This window comes from Aulonocara sp. 'chitande type north' Nkhata Bay, linkage group LG9 (genome assembly GCF_057382095.1).
Source record: "Aulonocara sp. 'chitande type north' Nkhata Bay isolate Kocher_YH1m ecotype deep benthic linkage group LG9, A_spYH_male_GT1.1, whole genome shotgun sequence".
NCBI lineage: Eukaryota > Metazoa > Chordata > Actinopteri > Cichliformes > Cichlidae > Aulonocara > Aulonocara sp. 'chitande type north' Nkhata Bay.
Genome location: NC_141352.1, coordinates 13,675,918 through 13,699,286, shown reverse-complemented (window position 1 = coordinate 13,699,286; position 23,369 = coordinate 13,675,918). Strand labels below are relative to the sequence as shown.

The 23,369-nt window shown below is 39.0% G+C and overlaps 1 protein-coding gene across 3 annotated transcripts; it reads right to left on the bottom strand.

The window, feature by feature from the left end:
* Window positions 1-1,911: 1,911 nt before the first annotated feature.
* Window positions 1,912-20,905, bottom strand: LOC147321830 (TLC domain-containing protein 4-B-like). Of its 3 annotated transcripts, XM_086305970.1 has the most exons (8): window positions 20,028-20,657; window positions 14,684-14,853; window positions 13,793-13,882; window positions 12,608-12,666; window positions 12,292-12,386; window positions 6,958-7,031; window positions 6,289-6,323; window positions 5,357-5,667 (listed from the first exon to the last, which is right to left on the bottom strand). In XM_086305970.1, exons 2-8 carry the CDS (start codon window positions 14,836-14,838, stop codon window positions 5,489-5,491), a joined length of 687 nt encoding a protein of 228 aa, XP_086162096.1. In that variant the 5' UTR covers window positions 14,839-14,853; window positions 20,028-20,657; the 3' UTR covers window positions 5,357-5,488. The 3 variants fall into 3 exon arrangements, with proteins under 3 accessions (XP_086162095.1, XP_086162094.1, XP_086162096.1); XM_086305969.1 differs by lacking the exons at window positions 6,289-6,323; window positions 20,028-20,657 and adding an exon at window positions 20,688-20,905 and having other exon boundaries at window positions 1,912-5,667; XM_086305968.1 differs by lacking the exon at window positions 6,289-6,323 and having other exon boundaries at window positions 1,912-5,667; window positions 20,028-20,648.
* Window positions 20,906-23,369: the final 2,464 nt, after the last annotated feature.

Here is a 23,369-nt window from a genome sequence, read left to right as displayed (position 1 = left end):
CGGACTTGCCTGACATTACTTGAGACTTGACTTGAGACTTGAGGATAAAGACTTGAGACTTACTTGAGACTTGCAAAACAATGACTTGGTCCCACCTCTGGAGGTTTCACAGAAACATTGAAGCTCAGTACCTTCACCGCAGGAAACTTAATGACCCCATCTGCTGCTGTTCTGTCCCCTTTTCACCTTGATTTTTTATTATTATTTTTAACTAAAACAAAAAAGATAACTCTTTTTCATCTAGTCCTCAGGCTTGCTCTTTGAGTATTTACGTGGCTATTCTGTGATCAGATTAAATAATTGGACCCCCCAGCCATGATATAGACATAATAAATCTCAAATAGGATTAATTATGATTAACCCTTTGGTGCACTGCTGCTTTTATTTGCTGTAGGTCATTTCCCTTTTCTGGTGGCCTAGATTGTACCTGAGAAGCATGTTGATTTTATAAACTCTGTATATAAGCATTGAATCAATTTACGTTCAACCAGGAGTTGGAACCTGTCCTAACTGACAGGACTGAACAAACTAACTGAAACGATGTTATAAAAGAGAGTGGGCCAAGATTACTCCACCCTATGAGATATGAGAGGCCAATAAAGTCATACAGAAACAGTATGTCCAGGTGCTTCAAGTTATTGCTGCTGAAAGTGGATCTATAAGCTACTGAATCATGTACGTTTTTTCATACATTGTTTTTAACATTTAAAATAAATAAACAAACAAATAAATAATAAAAGGGTTTAATGATGTCATGTGTTGTTTATCATCCCAGTAGGTATTTCAGTTATTTTAGAACCTGCTAAGGAGGTGATTTTTTTAATACATCCTGATACTTAAGATTGAAAGAGGGTGCACATTTATTCCTATACTGGTGCAAAGACATGAAGCTGTGAACGCAGTTCATCTCAATACTGAGCAAAATAATTATCACCACGGTCATGATTGTGCAGTCCTTGTCGGTGGCATACGATAATAAACGTGCATTATGTTGAATACGCTTTTCCATGGAAAGCACGTTTGACATATCTTTAACCTTATCTGGATTCACCAACCTAAGCAGCCACCTTAAGCAATCGGGCCACTAATTCACACCAAGGTTGTTTACCTGAATATCAGCGCAAGGTTTCCCGGTGTGGCGATCAGCGCACTCACACTAAAGGGGCGGTGTTGACTGCATGAGCAATCACAAACATCGATGGGTCTACGAGCAGCAGACTGTGTTTTTCAACCAAAGAGCAAAATTCTAACTACAAAAATAGGAGTAGATCAAATGCATATAGTAATAGAAGATGGAAGCAACATATTCTGCACTCACTGCACCGTCATCAAGGCACTAGATCTGACTGTAATTATAGCCATGTATCCCACAAATTAATGGGTTGCTTTGTGAGATAATGTCGGCCTTATTTTTGCATCTGCAAACCCGGTGGTATAAAACAGGGCTACAGTCAAGAGCAAAAATAAAAAGAGAATAAAACCCGCACAGAACTGTTTTTACTGGATGCTTACTTAAAAAGGGAAAACAGTGAGCATTTATTATTAAGGCTTGTCAGATTAAAAAAATCTAAAATCTACTGGGCCTCTTACTATTTGGGGCAATGACAGCACACACATCCCTGTAGTGAGACCACAGTGAGTAGTAATACAGTATAACGCTCATCTCGTGGCTCATCTGACACATTAGCTCTCATGGCCAGAGCTTCTGGACTCTTGATCCTAATCAACCAAAAACAAAATAAGACAGATGTTCAATTTTTCCTGTTTTCACCAGCAGGGGGCAGAAATTACACTGTTGAGGCATAAGTATGTCATTCTATGCTAGACCTTTTGAAACAATACATATTTTGATATTTTTTATTATTATTATTATTTAGTATTTGTATTTATCAGGTTACATATCTGCTTTATCCATATACGCTTTACCATCTTAAGATTTAATGGCATTGTAAGACATGCAGGTTCTTTGGAGCCTAACAGGCATTTCTATTGTATCCAAAATAGTTTTCACTTGAAATGGCCACTTAGTGTGCAAGGCATGCTTGCAAAAATCATGAAAAACTATGTCACTGAATATGCTAAGTCTCCATCAGACACTTAAAATGAGTTAATTTGGCATTTATTGTTGAGAAAAAATAATGTAAATGACAAATATTTCTAATCTCCAGCACATCCACAGAATGTCACCACACACTCCATCTACTCACATCTCCTCCAAACATTGAAAAGAAACGTCAACACATTTTAAAATAACTCGCAGCAGCACCAGGCTCTCTCGGTCACTGAAACGTCTCCTTCGTTCATATTAATAAATTAAAGACAACTGTCCACATACAATTCATGATGCTCATAAGATTAATGTTTATTTGCACTGCCCAAACTGTTATAAACTGTGAGGATTAGTATTCAAGTATTCCCTTTCCGTTTATTTCTGTGCTGGATATTATCCTAAATATCTGGTTCTGTGAGTTACCTAATGTGGCACAGTACAAGAATAACATTTAAGTAAACATTATGTACATGTACTAACAAAAAAGAAATAAAAAACAAAAACTTGCAAATGTATATTTGCTTACAGTGCAATCCCCATGCAATTCCACATGCAGTTATAGAAGATGCCTGAAGAAGACCTTATTGATCATGCATGAGCTTGTGGCCTGCCATCCAAATAATAATGTATTATTTCCATCCAATTTCAGCGAAACATCAAATGACAACCCCTCCTCATTTTATGGTAGTGATATTCACCTGCAGAGAAGATGACGTCCGACAATAGTTTGCCAAAATAAAAAAAAAAATAAAAAAAATAAAAAAATAAAAAACAAATATTAGCACATTAAAAGAATCTCATTCCATCACAACAGGACAAACCAAACCGGGCCTTGCCACTCTGCAACCAGCCACAGCATGCAGACATGGTAATGTAAATAGAATCAATCAGAAACATGGTTGCAAATTGGCACAACTGTATACAAAACATTTTGAGGGAAAATGGACAAATAAATATTGTAACCTCATGGTGAACATCTGCATTTACCATGGAGTAGCAATGGTTTAAGCACTGGCACAAATAGATCAACAAAAACAACAACAACAACAACAAAAAGCACACAAACAACCAGCCTTAACAAACCTCTTAATCTGTCATTTGACACTATATAACAAATGCCAAAAAACAATCACATTAGACAGGCGTTGGTAAAGGAAAACAAGTAAAAATCACTGAAAAGCAACATTTTTTTCCAGTGGTGTCAGCTGGGTGTAACAAAGTCTTCACTGTGCAATCATGTTATTTTAAAAAGGCAACAAAATCAAATGCCGAGCATAAAAAGGCAGACTTTAAAACTAACATTCCCTGTTTCTGTGACATAAAACATGACAGAAGTGTTTGATGTATAGCTCATGTAAAAGGTGCAACAAATATTCAAGTAGATACCACAAATCTTCAGTGAACTGCTATGACTTAAACTGAGCAGTTGACCTTTGCCAATTTACCGAAAGATTCCCAAGTTCTGTATTGTATGATTAACATAAACGAGTTTAAGTAGAATTATGTTAAAAACAAACAAAACACATTGTTCAAATCTTTCCATGTATGTCCACTTGAGTGAAAAATCCTTGTAGCGATCCAATAAACAGGACCCACAACACCATGTATGGGACCCTTAGGAGTGAATTGAAAGTCATACATGACACAAAAGCTATTACCATTAACACAAAAATTTTGCCACCTGAAATACTGATTGTCGTTGACTTTACGTTAAACTACGGCTCTGTTTAAAAAAGAAAAGTTTAAAAAAAAAAAAAAAAAAAAAAAAAAAGATCTTAAACGTCTCCTATATGTAAAGGATTTGTATCTTCCTGGGTGAATAAAATCTAAACAAAAATGCCGAAACTGAAAATTATTGTGTTATGCTGTTACAAGACTTTTGCTCTTCACGTCTCAACTTTTGAAGTATTTCGCTGCCATCGATTCAAGATTATTCAGTGTCTACTTTTGATGTTTTGTTTCAATGTGCCAGCTAAAAATGTACACTGCAGGATTGGCAACAGCTAGAAAAGTATAGAATTAAGTTTGCGGCAAAAAAAAAAGAAAAGCCAACAAGTAACACTCGGAAGGGCAAACAAACATTAAATGTCAGGTCAACTAAAGCGTTAAAACATTTTCTGTGAAAATCTGGGTTTTGTTGAATTTGTCATATTTGTCCTTGGCCCTGACTCAGTTGAGTTTCACCTCTCTACATTCATTTCATAATGCAAAACTAAGAAAATGTGGAATAAAACACTTCAGCAACACACTTTTTAAAAGCAAAGTGATCAGTTTGTATACATAACTTGGCTGGATTAACATCTGATGATGCGCTTGAATTTCTTATTGTACAGACACCACCAGTAACATTCACTTTCCCTTTTAGTATTTCTAAGGTACTCTGCACATCTCCTTTTAAATAATACCAGTTAATTAATATCCTATGTATCTTTAAAACCCTATGTACTTTGACTCCAGCAAGACAAAAGTAAGAAAATGCATATATGTACCGATTCGTCTTCAACCCTACATTTAAAATGAACATATATGACTTCTGTTATTCTGATAGACTTTAAATGCTGGTTTGTATCTGCGCATTTTGGCACTCACAAAAGAACATCTCACTCTCTGGAATTTCACTTCCTGGTTAAATAAAGGTTAAAAAAAATTAAATTACAAGGGGTTGAGTGATTTAAAAAAAATTTTTTTTAATTTAATTAAAAAAAATAAAAATCACAAATTCTTCTGAGACTGCACTTGATGGAATTTGATTATTTCTTAATCACATATCCCTCAAATGGCATCTAACAAGGATTTTATGACACTGACCATCAATGTGGATTCACAAAATGCTTTGGAGGTTTCCTCACATATTTACCTCACCAACACCATCTATTTCATCGTTTTCATTCTGCGACTCAGACAGCAGCATTAATACAAAAGTCTTTTGTTGATCACGAAGTTCGTAAAGAATGGTAAACTTTTTGACAATTTGTCGTTGGGCTAACAGCCGCTTTGTCCCGGGATGACCTCTTCTGGTAAATCCTTCACAAGAAAAATAATTGGCCATGCACACAGTATTGCTAAGAGGTCATTTCATGGCTTTGGGATGGCCATTTTAAATGGTCCATTGGTACATCTCGGTCACTGTGCCTGCTTTCAAGTTCCCTCACTGCATGTGGTCTTGTAATCTCAAGTCCCAGGTAGGCTGCTAATGAAGCAGCCTTGCATGCCAGGGTCCAACTTGCTACGAGCCACTGCACATAGTGTTGTCAGTGTTTCTGCTGTGGCATGTTCTCACCAGTGACACCTGGTTCTCTTAATCCGTCTTGCCGTTTTCCTGAGGTGTGCCAGCTTTGCTCCGGTGTGCTGATCGTAGGACCTTGTAACATCCACGGGCGATCTTATGCATCCACATTATGTTCATAATGTCCAAGCAGATGCTGGAGCAGATCCAGGCTACACGACCACCCCATGGCACCAGGTAGAAGGCCTCAGTGCCATAGACCGCATACATGCGACTGTAGTAGACTGGCATGACACCGATGCGGACGAGGAAAAACACCACTGCCATGGCAACGCCATTTGCCATGTTGGGCCGGGAGGACTTGGGATAACCCAACACCTCAAAGAACCAGCTGAAACAAAGCACATTTTTTCAGAAAACAATAACAGTATTCAATTCAATTTTAAAAGACAGTAAGTACCTTGCCACATTAAAGTTAAAAACAAAAAAAACCTCAATCTCAAAGAACCATCTGAACACAAAACATGTAGACAGGAAATTACCATGAGTTCATTAAACTTTCTAGTAGAAGACCTTACGATAGGCAATCCAGACTTAATTTTTTTTAAATAAATTAACTAATCCATTAAGTTTAAGAACCAGTAATAATCATTTGGTTTACCAAAGATCTTAGGTAAACCCAGAGATGTTTTATCCTGTGCTCTAGCACGATAAATATCTGACTTTAAAGAACTCGTCTTAAGTAACTTTTTGGAAATATTTAGCAATCAGTAAGTGTGTGCGTGGTAACTATACCTTGGCCAGCAGGGTATAATTTCAATATTAGTCAAGTCTAAGCCATATGTGATCTTCTTTGTGCCAGAACTCAGGTTAAAAGGGCCTCAGTTACACAGGCCTACAGAATGGCCTACAGACTCCCCTCAGAATCTCCAGTCACTGGGGAAAAACCTTGTTGATTGTTGTGGGGCCAGTGATTTGTCTAAAAGACACCAGCGCATCTGTGAACACTCACCATTTATTCTCCAAGCTGTAGTGTAGCTGTGAAACCTGCAACACAAACTGGAGCTCATTCACCTTCAGGGTAAAACTTTCAAATGTGCCAGTTACAGGGGTAAAGCACAACAGCTTATGTTGCTCTTTTTCAGTTCTCACTACAGCTTAGCAAGTAGTTTCCAAGTGTTTGCAGACAAGTAGGTATCTACCATCCAAACTACTGGCAGCCACGACAACCTTCTAGCAACTAAAGCAATTGAAAGGTGGTTTTCAGTGCAGCGTCACACATCTCTTGGTGACCAATAACACTTTAGCGACTGCTAGAAACCTCCAGAAACCACTTGAGGAATCTGCATTTTTATTTGACAACTGGTGGTTGACTTGCATGACTGGGGCCTTAAACTGAGTTTTCTGTCAACAGGTGGAGATTTGAGTGCCTAAACACACACAGTCATCCATATGATAATCCTAAATATAGGCTGAAGGAAGACGCAAAAGTAGAAAAGGTATACCTTTTCTACTTTTGCGTAGCCACAGTTAAGAATATCCTATAGGATATTCTTAACTGTGGCTGTCACCTGAGATGCATTCCACTTGCTAATGACCAAGGTAAATATATATATATATATATAAAAAAAAAAGACCTAAAGATACCTGAAAAACAGGTCATAAGCAAGCTAGTACATACCGCTGGTTTACACACGGTGTAGAAAACTCAGCTAGCAGGCGGAAGTTAGCAAAATAAGGCAACATTCCTTGGCCCTGGAAAAACAAAATGAGGACAGGAAGACAACAAGACATGAGAGGAACAACAACAATTCCACTGAAGAATGATGGGCATGATGCTGGTGCACCACCGGGTCAACACAAACACCATTTCTTACCAAGACTGAGACATCAGCAGTTATATGTATTAAAACAAAGATTTAAAGAAACCACAGCCTTAACCATGTGCAACTATGTTTAATATAGTCCTAAGTAGTTCAAGGTGTTGTCCCAAAAAGACAGTCGTCTCCTTCAGAGCAGAAGGGTATTCCTTTATTTTTGCAGTCCAAAAATTACACTGTCACCTGAGTCTATTTCACAGAGGAGTCCTTCCTTATTGTAAAAAGAAACTCATCATAAAGAGATAATAAAGAATGATTATACAAAATAACAATCTTCTGTTATTTTGCAGTGCAAATGGATTAAAGTTACAGTGGTCAATTATTTCTTTGGAATTAAAACTGAGAAGAAAAAAAAAAAAGAGAAGACTCCCTCAATCTGGGCAGTTACTCTGAGCAAAATCAGATTATATAGATCATCCACAAAAAATTAGTTTAGTTTCTGTTAAGACAAAAATATTTTAATTTGCAACAATATCTTTATTATCAGGTAATCCTTAAAACCCAAAATAATAGAAATGCCCACACAAAATGTAGCATTTTTGCATTATCTGAGTCACCAACACAACAATCATTAAAAAAACAAAACAAAAAAAGCATTGTAGCATAAAAGGCCGTTCATCTAAATAACAACAACAACAATTAAAAAGAGCACATATCAGAAACAGGACTTGATATATATACACTGTACAACTATAAAAACATTCAGCCAGCCACTATTTCAAGGAGCAATCAGAAGCCATGCAGAGTATAAAGCAATACATTTGACTGCCAAACATGTCATTACAGGATTAGGTGCTGAATTCTACTATTTTGTGAAACGGATGATCTGCAGCAGGTTTCAACTGCTACAGTAGTTGAAACCTGCTGCATCAATATAATCATTGGGAAAGTTAGAGGCAATAATAAGGGAAATATTCAAATAAATGTGATTCATGATTGAGAAAGTGCATTAATTAGAATGAAGTGTAATGATCTCAATCTCGATTTCTGCTGCAATAAGACTGTTTGACTCAGCAGTTTGAAAACTATTTTTTTTGTTCCCGACTGCTGGCTACAAACTCAGCACAGAACACAGCTCAAATTAAGGATGCAGAATTCAAAGTTATTTGGCCAGCAGCCTAACTTTTACAGAAAAGACTTACCGTCAGGGCTGTAACAAAAGTTGGTCAAAGAAACATACTTACTGTGTGATACAAACAGTTTACAATTACAAGAAAAGGTTTGTAAACCCTTAGGAATTCAACAATAATTACTCATAAAAATGTGGTTTGATCTTAATCCAAGTCACACTTAACAAAAACAGTTTGACTAAACTAATAACACAAACTATAAACTGATTCTGAATAATAACTCAAGTCCAGTCCAAAAGTAACTAAATTTAGTGTCTCCTAGAACCTCCGTTGGCAGCAGCCATCTTTATCAAATGTTTCCTGTAGCATGATAATGAAGCTTTCTAATCGATTACCAATTTTCTTCCATTTATCCAATTTAGGGTCATGGGGCCTGGAGCCTATTCCTGGTGTCAAAAGGTGAGAGGTGGAGTACAACCTGTACAGGTTGCCAGTCTACCACAAGAATAAACAGAGAGAGGCAACCATTCACATCAATGACCAGTTGCCAATTAACCTAACAAGCATGTCTTAGGCCTGGGGAGAGGTCGGAATACCCAGAGAGAACTCAGGAAGGCACAGGGAGAACATGCAAACTCCAAACCGAAAGGTCTCTGCAGTACAGTGGTTATGAACCCAGCGCCGCCTTCCTGTTAAAAGTCTGTCTGACTTCCAAAGCTTGAACATAATGAACAATGACTGCAATGTCCAGTCACATGGTAAAGAAGCCACAACTCAAAACTAGAGCTTTCGGATAAGCACTTTTATCACCATATCCAATGAGTTACTGTTCAATAAAGCTGTGAAAAGCATAGCTGTTTCTTTATTAGTTTAGTCATATTGTGTTTGCCTGCAATTGTGACTTGGATGAATATCACACCACATTTATGAGAAATCAATGTAAAATTCCTAGAAATCCTTCACAGATTCATAAACCTTTTCTTGTAACTGTATATTCCCATCTAGCATTAGCATGCTAGTACCTCTAGGAACTGGTAAGTCCATACTGTGACTGGGCATCATAGCTGCTCAGTACAACACAAGAGCAATAACAGCAGACAAGACAGGAATAAAAAAAAAGTCCCCATCTAGATCAAGACCTGCTCTGGGTTTCTAAATGACAACTTTTTGGTAGTTTTTGCATGAACGGAGATGACACAACCCAACTTCACCTTGGTAGTTTTTGCATGTAAGGTTTGAAGAGGGGCCATTTATGTTAAAGTCAGCAAAGGACAGACAGACAGATATATTAGAAGGAAACAAAAAAATACAATGCCACAACACAAAGCAAAGAAGAAGCAACACTTACAACACTGAGAAAAACGAAAGCATGCATCCAATATTTTTGAGAAGCTACGCTTAACTTTTAAATAAGCACAAAAGGCTGCCACACAAAATAATTAAATTACTTGAGCAATATTTGTGATTGGCTACTTAATAGAAAAGCATAAGATAAAAAAAAAAAATTACATTTTGCATTTTTTTTACTAATATTTCTCAATAGGAGTCAGTTTAGCTAGAGCTATGTGCCTTGTGTAATGTTTTTGTTTCATTGGAGTGCAATGGTTCTGAAAACAATCCACAACCTTGTTGGCCCATGATGCCCTATCCATTGCCCCCACTGTTGAACTTCATTATGTTACAAATGGAGACAGTGATAGGATATTTTAATAAAGGTAAGGTTCAGGTAGCAACAGAGAAAGTTAATGCAATGATATTATTAAGATTACGTGACAGCCATGGCAGATCTGAAGGCATTGCTACACTAGCTTCATCTAACTTTGGGGACATTTCGGGTGTGTTAGCAAAGCTTTGTGGTGAAATAGCTCAACTGTAAAAGCATTTTTAGAGTGCTTATTTAGTGTAAAATGCATGTGTTTCGGTAATGTGTATGTGCAATGATATGCTAATTAGCCATGTGCTCATGTTGCATAAGCTAGTTAGCATGTGCAGCAGTTATCTCTCAGTCATCCTACAAAGTATGAACTGTGGAACAGTGGATTTAGAGTTTTGACATAAACAGTTCCACATAAACACATTCAACACATTTAACTAATAAGACTTTGACAACATATGACAAATCTGGGTGGGAACAAAACTAAATAAAATGAAAATGACATCAAAGGTTAGCCAACTTTTTGGGGGTGATTACAACTAATTTATTACGGCTACATTCATGCTGCTGTTCCATGTGCATTTCAGATCTAGTCTGAGAAACAAAGTCATGAGTGTCCAGTAACAGTATGGCCTACTTCATCTCATTTACAGAACTGTTTTAGATACAGTCGTTCCGTTTCTACAGATACGACTAGATTTACAGTCAGTGTTAAGTCAGAATCTTAAACCAACCATATGACACCATTTTACTGCCATTACTAACACAATTATTGTTCAGATACAGAAACACGGAAAGGTAATATTTCTCATTAGCAATGCTAAAAGATGGAAAAAGTAAATAAAATGTCTGTCAGATTAAAAAGAGAAAACATAATCCGTAAATCCAGCCGCGACTAAAATAGACAAGAGCAGGGAGTGAGACGTAAATATGTAGAGTGTAAGCTTTACACTACATCTATTAGTGCCAAGTAATTAAAAACATCTTTTTAGATTTAAAAAAAAAAAAAAAAAAAAAAAAAAGCAGCTTGATTAATTGGGGGCTACTATCAGAGTGATGCAAATTCCATGCCTTTCTGCGTTTTTGCTCAATATAGAGAACTGAGAGCATTTATTTACTGTAACTGTAAAATAAAGTTCATGTAAGACTTTTTGGAGCACTAGTTCATTTTTATCCCCCAGACTCCTAGAGTAGACCCTTGAGAATACATTCAGCATGGTATTTGAAAAACGGGCCTATATATTATGCAATGGACTTTATCATCTTGGCATGGAGTGTAAGAGAGGAGCCAGGACTAGGCTCTGGCACAAAAGACAGACAAGCAGAAGCCAAGGTACTGTAGATAGGCAGGTAAGTAATTAAGAATGGTAAATACTTTTTGTTTTCATGCACAGTAACAGGACAGAAATCTCTGCCTGTGTAGAGCGCGTCAAAGCTATGAGCATGCACACAGTGGTTACAGTTGAGCATTCAGTTGTGCTAAGCTCAGAAAAGTTTAGCTTACACCAGAGTCACACAACATTTAAAGGGGGGGTCAGTAAAACAAAAAGCACAGAAACTGTAAGGGCAAGGTGAGGGGGGAGGGGGGCAGGGAGAGGGTCATCAGCCAGTACTGTCACTGAGCATTCCATGCAAAAAATACCATAGTCATTCATTTCCCGTAATTATGCGACAGATCCTGGCAACCTAGAGGGTTTCAGATTGAACCAAGAGTGAACAGTGCCACCTACAAATGCTGGATAGAGTCGCCATTGGCACACCAAAGTGTATGGCAGCAATGCAGCATACACAAGATTTTATCTTTAATTGAATTTTTTTTTTTTTAAATACAATGAGCACCACTGATACAAGATCCAGCTTGCACAACAAACAGCTGATTTATTGTTTTATAAGGTACATCATGGCCAAACGGAAACGTCAAACTGAACTAAATCCCATCAAGACTATTACTGTTTTTCCTACAATTTTCACAACACTATTCAAGGTGTTAATGTGCCAATCAGCCATTTTCAGGAAAGGCATCAACCACCAAAGAACAGTTATCTTATTACTCGCACACTTAAATAATGCCAAAACTGAATGTTCTGCTATGGAAAAATAAAGAAACTAATACTGCTACTTACTAACTGATAAGAATGCTTTACTTTCTCTAGCACCTTTCCCCTTGCAATAAAATAAATAAAGACAGAGCTGAAGCTTTAACTATCTGAGAACTTATCTGATGTGTTTGCATGGGATTGATGTATCTCTTACACAGACCAAACTGGCTCTCCCTCGTAAATATTAAGCTCACCTATGACTATACATGGCTATGTATCACACCCAGCTGAAAAAGGACATAGCTGTTCACCCTTGGTTGTCTCTTTCCCATCTTGCCTGCACGTTCTGCTATTGGGCAATAGGGCACTCACCAGTACATAGTAGTAAGCATACAACGCTGCCAGATGATGAACTACAAAAAACTTGTCGCCTATTGCCTTCCAATAATAAAATATCAGCAGCAAATCTGGAAAACAAAAGAAGAGGGCAAAGAGGGACAGCATGTCATTGGTGTAATCAAGGCAATCTAAGTGCATACAGAACTATTTGGAAACAGCAGCTGGCACAGTACGGCTGAACCACAAATGTGTCATCAAGCATCAAAGTTTATCGCAAATTTATTATGTGCATGTTCTTTTTCACTCACTTTAACAAAATTATGCTGACAAACTGAAAGCTTTCTCTTACCCGATATGAGGTAGCCTGTTGTAATTGCGACGTTTGTCTTGACCAGTGTAGGATCTCCCCTATTGAAAAAATAAGAAATTTATTTGTACTGTGTGTGACTTACGCTTGATAAAATAGATTCTGACACAAGATGCGCAAAAGAATGAGTCTACATTAAAGTGTGTGTGTGTGTGTGTGTACACATGTTGGGTGCAGTATTGTGAGGCAGAATTCACACTTTAGCCTCAGTCACATTGAAAAAAAGGAGAGAGGGGGAAAAAAACCAAACAAACAAACAAAAAAAAAAACCCCCAACATGTCCAGAGGTTAAATGTACAATACCTTCGAAACCACTGAGCAACAACACGTGATTGCAAGGAAACTGCACAGGTTGCATGATAGCAACCTGTCTCCAAATTTGGACTGAGGTTAGCTCTGCTTTAGGCTACTTGTCTAGCTGTTGATTTTAGCATAGTACATTGTAATACATAACGCTAATAATTCTTTGTAATTTTTTAAATGGTATAATTGACTTTACAAACACATGGAGATTCAGAATTTCTAACTAATTTATGGTATTAAAAAAAGAGAACAAAAAAGAACAAGCAGATGTTAGCAACTCAAGCTAGCTAGCAAGTTAATGCTACCAGTAACTTCTATAAAAACAAAAACTGCAAGAAATTAAAAAAAAAAAAAAAAAAAAAAAAAAAAAGAGTTCCAGGTGAATGTACAGTTATAGTTACAAGTTATCTCAATATACTACAGCTACCAATGTTTCACTTTTACAAAGGAAAAGAAGACTGTCCTTTTACAAACCTAACACTAGCTTAAGCTATACACAGACTTGGCTTCCAACACTAAAGAGTAATTCCAGTCCAATAAAGAGCAGGGCAGGGTTACTAATAGTATAACTGATACAGATAAAAACTCAGATAAATAAGTTTTACACATTTAGCACAAAGACTGTAGTAGGTAGGTAATCGCCTGATTAGCCAAATATTGTAACCATTATAACTTAAAACAATTATGCTCACTATTTGATATTGACACAAACCAGAAGCTGTCTCCCTTGCACACCTCTTCAGTATTAGGCATCTTTAACTATGCAAAGGGGACATTAATGCAGAAAAACATAACCTTCATTATGAAATAAACCAAAACTTTTGAGAAAAAAAAAAAAATTAACTTCCAAGCCAAAACTCTTACCAAACTGGATCTTCATTGACAGCATCATCAAAAAACAGAATGTAAAGACAGAATATTCCCACCAACAAGGCGTGAAACGTTGATACTGTCCTGAAATAAAAAGAGAGAAAAAAAAACATACAGCCTTGATTATCTGCTCATCCCTGAAAAGGGCAGATGATGACACAGTAATGGATAATATACTTTCTATTCATTAAAAGTCCCATGAAGCTGGTCTGTACTTCAGACAGAGGAATTTTTAGTACTCACCGTGGATCAACTGATTGCCTGTCACGACTGCACACAGATTCAGACCAATTAAACTAAGAGATTAAACACTGCTGAAGGGTCAGACAGAGCGGCGCACAGTCCCATTCAATCACTCAAACAGTGAGACAGTCCACAGCCCTCAGCAGTCAGACAGACCCTGACAGCCCCACTGTATAAATACAATACTGTGAAGTCATGGAATTTAAGAGGGATCCCTGAATTCCCAGCTTGTATCCCTTTCCAGTAATAATTCATTTTGATTTCCACTTTAAAATCACGTAGCCATTCTGCTTTCACAAGTGCTCTCACGGATAATGAACTCAGCAAAAACAGGACATGTAAGAGCAAGATTCATGGAAGCTGTACCAGGCTAGTTTAGTCTGATCATTCGGAATACCAATCTAGTTAATCTCCCCCATGTTGCTGGAACCTTACACAATAGCTGTAGAGAAAATACTGCAATGAATCCTACATGTGAGTCTTCTCTGAGTGCCACTGTAAATATGTGGGTTTAATGTTAGTAGACATGTTTGGACAGAGCTAAAACAAATCATCCTCTGTTAAACATAGAACAGTGTCACACTCCATGCAGCCCAGTGGAAGTAAATACTCATGACCAAGTGAGAGTAAGACTTCGGTCACCTCGAGTTCCATTCCACCTTCTGCTTGTCGCTGAGGCCAAGGAAGCCAGGACTGATGCGTACAGACAACCAGGGGCTGACTCTGTGGAAGAGCCACTGGAAGGTGAAGAAGCTGGTCACCGAGATGACGAGAATAAGCTGGTTGAAAGGGTCCATGGCCACCCAACCTTACTGCAAGAGAGAGTGAAGGGTAATGGTTAGACAATATGAACAGTTAGCAAAGTTATTTTTTAAACAACATTAACCTGAGGAAAAAAAAAAAAAAAAAAAAAAAAAGGAGAGAGAGTATGCAATGAAATGTTGCACCAGTATTGACCATGTAAATACACCATCACTTGAAGCACCGAAAACATGCCTACCTGAAAATCCACAACTAAATACATCAAATCAAACCTGTCAGTAAGGCTCACAGGTCTTAAACAGAAAAGGTGTCTTAAACCTTGAGGAACAAGAGAGAAATGACCATGTAGCCACGTTTTTGACTCCATCTACTTACTAATTCTCAACTGCAAACCTCTTAAGTATAAGTAGTCATCAAATCCGTTTCATCTACCTTTTCAAATCTTCAGAGCTTGCACTGAAATCTGAATGATTAATGTGAATTTCTGAATGGCAGCCCAATGTGTAACGACACAGGAACCGCTTCAGGCAGAAGCAGAAACTTTGGGTAGAAGGCAAAAATATAAAGACTTCCTGTGTGCGCGCTGACATCAGACTTTGTGGTTTCAGCACATCCGTATAAAGCCCAACACACTTTCTTTTCCCTCAAGTTCTACATTACAGATGTGTATCTATTGTAAGGCTTTTAAAATAAGCAGTGACAGAGAATTGGAAATACACAATTTAATTGGCTTTTAACTGACCCCTGACTTAAATCGCCCCTATTTGGAGGGCAGGGATAAGGAGTCATAAAAGCCATTTACATACTATCCAACTTTATGCTGCAATATAGATGACATGCAAAGTGCCATACCCGACAATCCATTCCATCAAAATTCCCCTCATTATTTCTAGCATCTTTTTCCGCGAGCTGCACATTGCAAAGCAGTTACACTGAAGCATTTGCACAATTGCATGACATGCATGCATTTTCATCTACACTACCTGGATTTGCTTTCATTTTTCACATTACAACGGATCAATCAAGTACCTGATATATTTGCAGAATCAACAACGCTGTTTGAATTAAAATCCTATCAGTAGTCGTTTCTAGCTAAGACGTTTATGATGAGTATCTAGAACTTCCTTTTCTGGACCTGTTTGTCCAGTTTGAACTCTGTAGGTTGGATTGAAAATTATCCTTGGATGTTTTTTGTATTTTAATTTAACCCCCCAGCCTTGACAAATGTCTCTCCACCAGCATCAACAACAGTAGCACAATTTCTGCAACTGGATCTATGAACCCATTAAGGATTTCATAATAGAACGTGGTAATGGCTGCAACAAAAGTATAACAGTGACTACAGATGGCCTGATGTGAAAGGGAAAGGACTGTGTGCACTGACGAAAAACAGACACAGCCCGTTGTTTATTCACAGATCGGCGAATAAATGACAAGCTTGAAATCAAGTATTCAAAACGCTCTGATAGATATAGTTGCTGCTGAATATTCTTTCCCTAAAGCTGGCCTCATTCTCTGGGAGATGAATCTGTGAATGTCACTGAACCACTCACACTCACATTATGAATAATCACCTCTACACAGGGAGGAAGCGGGACATGTCCAGAGGCAAGTGCTTTGTGTGGGATGTAGGTCTCAGAAGCACTTTCAAATACAGCATATTCATTCTCCAGCAATAACAGTACGTGGCTTAAACGTTACAGCTCTATGGAAGTGTTTCAACAAGCAATGAAATGTTGCACCATATACTTATGTAGCCAGAAAACTAGGATACTGATTGATAATATTTTTTGAAATTATAAAAGAGATTATCAGCATGCTCACAATTCATCCACAAGGGGACACTGTCGATGAAATATTTCTTAGCAATGTAAAGCCTAGCAGCTCACAAAGGTCAGTGTATTGGGCAGATTGTGTGTCACGCCACTGGATACGTGCAAACTTTGACCTGCTTGTAGGACCAAAGGGAAATTCAAAGAATGACCAATAAAATGTATCCATGAACTGTTCGAGCAAGAGTGACAACACATGATGCAAGTGATTCTATAGTTGTCAGACAATTATATAACCAGCGCTTCACATCAATATAATTTCCCTGCGCTGTGCAGAAGAAAACTGTAAAGAAAGAAAAATGAAGGGTCACACTCTAATTAAATCCTATGACACCCATATATATCAATGTTTAAAATACCCTCTGTTCTTTTTAAACACACAGATAAAACACAAGAAAGCATTAAAATACTATATTTGGTTCCAAGACATTTCAAATCAGACTTAAAGCAAGGCCAAACTTGACAATAAGTCTTCGTTTCAGCAGCTCACTTATTCTACACTGACCATGGCACAGCTCTACAGCATATGATGCAATTTTCCTCACGGGATCAGTATGCTGCAACCTACCACTTTGCAAGTCCAACTGCTACTTCCCCACTTCAGCATACGCTTCAAGGCCCCTTCAGCTCACATAGGTAACTACCCAAGCAGCCAACTCTTACGCCCCTCCACCAGCATGCTCTTGTGATCTTATCAAACCCCACACAGGCTCTGTGTATTCTGGCCATCTCTTTCTCCATGAAAACTGAAACCCACGTCAACATGTCTGCTTTCTTCAAAAACCTCTGACATCATGTAACCTGCTTTATGGGGCCAATCAGAAGGGCTTCCTGGAATCAATGCTACTTTGACCCACATAGTGCCAATGAAACATTACAACTCACCTACAACTTTTTAAAGGGGAAGTTTACTCCCTTATTTTGGAAAGGAGGTCAGGGAATTCAAAAACAAGAACTTCACAGAAAAATGAAATAAATGTCAGCGAGTCCAGACCACTGAACTGCTTTATGTTAGATTTAAGATATTTGCATAAGGCCAGTGCCAGTCGTTGGTAAGAAGCAAAGTCAGTTACATTTGAAAGGCATATTTGCATCCCCCAAGCAACAAAACAGAGCATCTCCCAGTACAAGCACGCAAAACACATATCTCAGTCCCAGGAGCTCTGGCCTTGGTGATTACATACCTGCATTTGTTTCTGCGTCACGTCAAAGAAATGTTTGAGGGCAAACGGTGTGCTTCACTAAAGCACGATAGTAAAAGTGGAAAAAAATAATCACAAGGGAACTTAAAGGCCAAAACCAGAATTCTCTCCTTTAGGTAGAAGGTCGAAAGACTTTTGTTGCTAAAGGGACGCTTGAAGAGCCAACATAGTGATGATGGCCCCAGAGATATTTAAGTAAAGCTAATCCCTGTACTTCCTACAGGGAGTGAGGATTGTTTTTGGTATACACATGCATGTTTGTGCCCTACCCATGTCACACAGGGTCTTGCTGCCAAGGCAAACGGTTACACATATAAATGAGAGTGAAGCAAAAAGAATGCTGTGCAAATTAAGGACCGCACAAAGCACGAATAAAGCTACTATTTTTTAAGCAACAAATGTTTCCTTTGCAATTACAGCACAACAGAAACACTGGTGTATAGATTATGTCAACTTGAGGTGCATATTCATGTTCATCACAACCAGCATTTTATTGCATTAGCTTAACCGACAAAAGCCCAGAGATAACAGGTATCACAGTAGCGCTTATCAACTTTCTCTGTTAAACCAGGTTTTCTGCTTCAGGCTCTGCACACTTAGAGAAGCGCCTTCATGAGTTTCACACCTCATTTGACTGATTCTTATGGGTTTAGCCAATCAAAAATTGTATCAGCTGATAATGATGATGGAAAAGCTACTTTTGGTTGTTCCCTTGCCACAAGGAGTCACAAAGGGGGTGGCTTTGTTGTGATATGGCATTTTTTTAAGCCGGCTGCCCTTTCTGAAGGAACCTGGAAGGTGATCTGTGTCTCCAGCTGAAACTGGCGATGCTGCCATTAATGCGCTGTTGATAAAATGGTGATAAAAGATCTACACCGAGTGTTGAAAATATAACAGATATGCAACACTGTTGAAAATAAGATGAGAGATTAGTGCTGCAGAAATTCATTAATCTGGTGCTTTACCCACAGGGCGGTAAAATAAATATTTTAATTTGAGTTCATTATTTTAATGCCGAGTGCGCTCTCAATGCTGCTGTGTATTTCTAACATGACTGATACACATTAAAGCTCTGAAACTTTAAACTGGATACATATAAACATTAGGTGTTACTGTCCCACAGCCTGACAGGAGACGTGGAGATGGCTTTAGTTTGTTGGGAGATCAAAAGTGAAAATGATTTTACTCAGTGAGATTCTTGGCATGTTTTCTGTTTTCTAGTAGCTGCAATCCCAGAAGTGTGAAAGAGACTCAGCAGCAAATTGGCAACAAGTATAGACATCTATACACTTCCTGCACCACCAGATTAAAACACTGGATGTTTACGGATTGGTGGTTTTAGTTACACATATAAAATGCATTCCTCCAGCAGAGAATCTATAATACGCTTCAAAAAGAAGAAGCAGTGAAAACGTGGCGCTCCCGGCAGATTTTAAACAGATTAGTTACCATGGTGGTTATCATAAGTTACCATGGTGACTTAGCCAAGTAAAATGACAGCCACTTTCGTAACAGAGAAAACTCTGACTTTAAGCTCGACATAGCCCGATAACCCACTGATCTCGCTTCACTACGGGAACCTCTGGAAATGTGGCTTGAATCACTTAAGCAAATTAAGCCTTCTGCAGCTCCAGGGCTATTTATTCCTTATTTAATGTTCTGTGCTGTCAGCAGCTTGGACAGAAAACACCAAATCGGGGCCCGCCTTCAAACTGAGTCTTGCCTAGAATTTCTGGGAAATGAAAGACACAAAACCGGAGCAGGTTTCTTCCTGGAACACAGCTATGACAGTCCATACGTTCCTATAAAGACTGGCGTATGCGCTTGCGTAACACGGCTGAACCTCTTTTTTTTTTTTAAAAGAGGAAAAAAAAAAAAAAAGGAAAGCGACGAACCAATGGCACCACGAAAATAACCTGGGTAGTGCTGCATCGCCGCAGGATCGTCTGCTAAACATACAGTGCATGATCAAATGCCCGAAGCAAAGATGATTTTGACCAGATCTTCATTTCCTTTCAAACAAAGACGCGGGTATAAATAACACCACTCACAAGGCCAGTTTACGCCGCACTGACTGCATGCCTGGCCAGCTGCTGTAGCGTATGGAAAAGAAATGGCAGTGGCCTAGCCGTGTCATCGTATTGTAGCCTCGTATTTGACAGCAGACAAAATCATCCCAAACGGACCTACCTTATGACGTTCATTAAGATATCTGGCGTCTCCCCCTCTCTCAGCTCGTTATGGTTTCTGGACTCGCCTCCATAAGCGCTGAGCAAACGGCACAGCCGTGTCGAATCATTTTCTTGATAAACAGGACAGACCGCCTCCTGCTCCGCGCACACACTAGCTATTTGTGGGGGATGCGAAGGGGCTGGAGCTCTGTGCCTGTGCTGTGTTTACCGAGAATTCCCACCGACACCAAACGCGCATAATGCAGAGGTGCAGATCGTGCAGCTCGACGCTCGATTACAGAAATGATGGAGGGGGCGGTGTTGGTGAGCGACTTCTCTAACCAGCTCCCTCTCCCCGTCTCTCTCTATATCTCTCCCTCGTTCCTATAGGGCTCAAATTGCAGCTGAATTCTTAAAGAAACACACATGCTCACTAACCACCACAGTAGTCTGTCCAGAAACACTCACTGGATCTATTTATAGCCCGGGTTCGTTGAACTGATACAGACAAGATAACCAGCAAAGCGAAACTGCAGGCATGGCCTCCTGGTCTTTACTGGCTGCAGAGCTTCCGTATCGAATAATCTGAGCGTGCCATGGGAGTATTTGTCACAAATTACTGCAGATTAAAATCACAGCAGATAATTAGATAATGCACAACTGCAATTCACCATCTTACTCAAGTCACTCGTGCCTGCAGATGCCAGCTATACGCCCATAAACAGAGGGGCCGATGACAGCTAAAATGGCCCGTGATTGCAAGGGTAAGCTGAACGAGGAAGTCTGGCTGTCTGCAGCCTAGAATCTAGATCGCTGCGAGCTGATTTGCAGATCAAATGGTCTAAGGCAGAGATCCCGAGAGCTACTGTCCTGCAGATTTTAGATGCATCCCCAGTCCAACACAGCTGAATCAAGTGGTTGAGTTATCTCTTCAGGGTGCCATCAGGTTTGGCAAAGGCCAGGTTACACGCCATTCATTTGATTCAGGTGTTTCGAAACAAGGACGCATCTAAAAGCTGCAGGACAGTAGCTCTCCTCTCGAGTACTGGAGTTGGAGACCCCTGGTCTAAGGTGTCACTGTTATATGCACTGCAACATTACACCAGATAAGAATTGGGCTTTCCACATTTCATCGATTTGAACATACACCTCTTAAAGTCATCAGTCATACCGAAAGGCATTTAAAAGCCGATTAAGCGAAGGTTTACAGAGGTTTCCGGTTACAGCACGTTTAACAGGATCGTCAAGCATCTCTGTGTGGGCAGAGTACAAATCCATCGCTAATGTAAAGGTATTTCTTGGCTCTTGTTTGTCAAGGGCTGCCATGTTGGATCTCCGGGCTATGATAAACCCCCATTTTAATAACCTGATCAGGAACAGTTATTAAAAGACACATTGTACAATGATTAACCTGCCGAGTTTAGCTCGTAAAAGTTTGGTCTGTACCGACAGCGGAAGCCTTGTCGAGAAGGAGCCGATGACCGGGCTTTGTGTGGTGCACCTACATCTACCATATATATATATATATATATATATGTATGTACACTTTTTTCATATTGCTTGGTCTTGTAATTTTCCTATAAAAACAGTTCATGCTTTGTGCAGAGAAAGTCCTTTAATAAATGTCCGAGACGACACTTACACTGGCTCAGACCTGCCAGTGTAAGTAATGCATGTGATCGTCACAACCTATCAAGAGCGTCTATTCTGCATAGATTACCCTTAGTTCATTGCGAGTGAGAAATGGCTCTCAGAAATTGCAAAGTTTGTGAAACTTTTTAACCCAATGGTGTCATCGATATCACGCTACCCAAATCACTTAACTGTAGATTTAAAGTCAAAGAAGACTTGCATTTGAACACCGTCATGTAACCGGGTATGTGGCACGCGACGTATTTATACTTTTTACTGGCAGAGCGTGTGTGGTTGGTCCGAAGGCGGTACTATATCTACCTATCTATCAAACAAACAAACAAACAAAACTTCCCTTCCCTTCACCAAAATTGGTGGCTGTGCAGTTGTGTGCAGTCATTGGTTTCGGCCAATACCGCCAGATATTGACCAGCTTTTGTTTACACACACATATGTATATATATATATATATATATATATATATATATATATATATACAGGTCACACAATTAACCCATTCGTTCATTGGAAGTTTCCAACGATATAATGTGTGAACCCATATGGACAGACTTTAAAAGAGTGTAAAAACGTCAATCATGGTCTGTCAATCAAATGTTGCTGTAAAGATAAAAACAAGTTCAGTTCACAATTCTTTCTCAGAGTTTTATTTAATAATTGCGCATTGAGGCTGACTTCCGTGTCATAGACAGGACGGTGTCAGGTTTTCCATGAGCCATTGCGGGTGTAAAATTACCATAAGTAACTGTAAACTTTGATTCATACGTTATTATTTTTCACGTTAGTATATGGGAAGTGATCGAGTCTAGCTTTAACAGCTAGAAACAGCATGGACCAAAAATTAACTACCGGTATATAGATTTATACGTGGAAGAGGCGCGATATAACAGGTCTGCACTACTGGTCAAAATGGTTCATCCGACATGAATGTCACCTAAAGGGTAAAAAGTTGAAGGGAAGTTACAGCTGGCTGACAACCTTAACACTTTCTACTGCAGATTTGAAAGACAACCATTCACACCTCCCATCCGCTCACCCACATTAAAAGACTACCTGCAGCCCTCACCCCTTCCCTCTGACCTGGGACAAATTCCAGGACACTGTTTGTCAACTTCAGCTTGCCCTTCAATGCCGTAATCCCAGACATCTTCCACCAGAAGCACACTCAGTTTACTGTGCCCACCTCCACCTTTGAGTGGAAGCTTCCTGATGGACAAGCAGCAGCAAGCGGAGGAGCATCACAGCCCACACACCAATGACAGGAGAGTTATTTGAGAAACTCCCAAAGTTTACAGATGACATATTGGTTGGTCCTGAACAATGACGAGTCCGCGTACAGACGAGAGGCGGACCAGCTGCTGCAGTCAGAGCAACCTAGAGCTGAACCCAATCAAGACTGTGAAGATGACGGTGGATTTTGGGCAGAAAACACCTCTGCTGATGCCACACATGCTGGATATAAACCGTTTAAACGGCTGCCTTCAGGCAGATGCTGCAAACCACTGTTTACTAAAACCAGCTGCCACAGAGACAGTTTCTTTCCACAGGCTGTCACTCTGATGAACACTGTGAAATAACCCACTGTCACATCAGCCATATATCCATATGCACATATGGATATTACACTCAATTTAGCATTTATAGTTTGTACTGTGTATGTTGTAGAGTTTATCAAGACTTTCTGTAACTTGCTTTTTCTTAAGAAAAAACT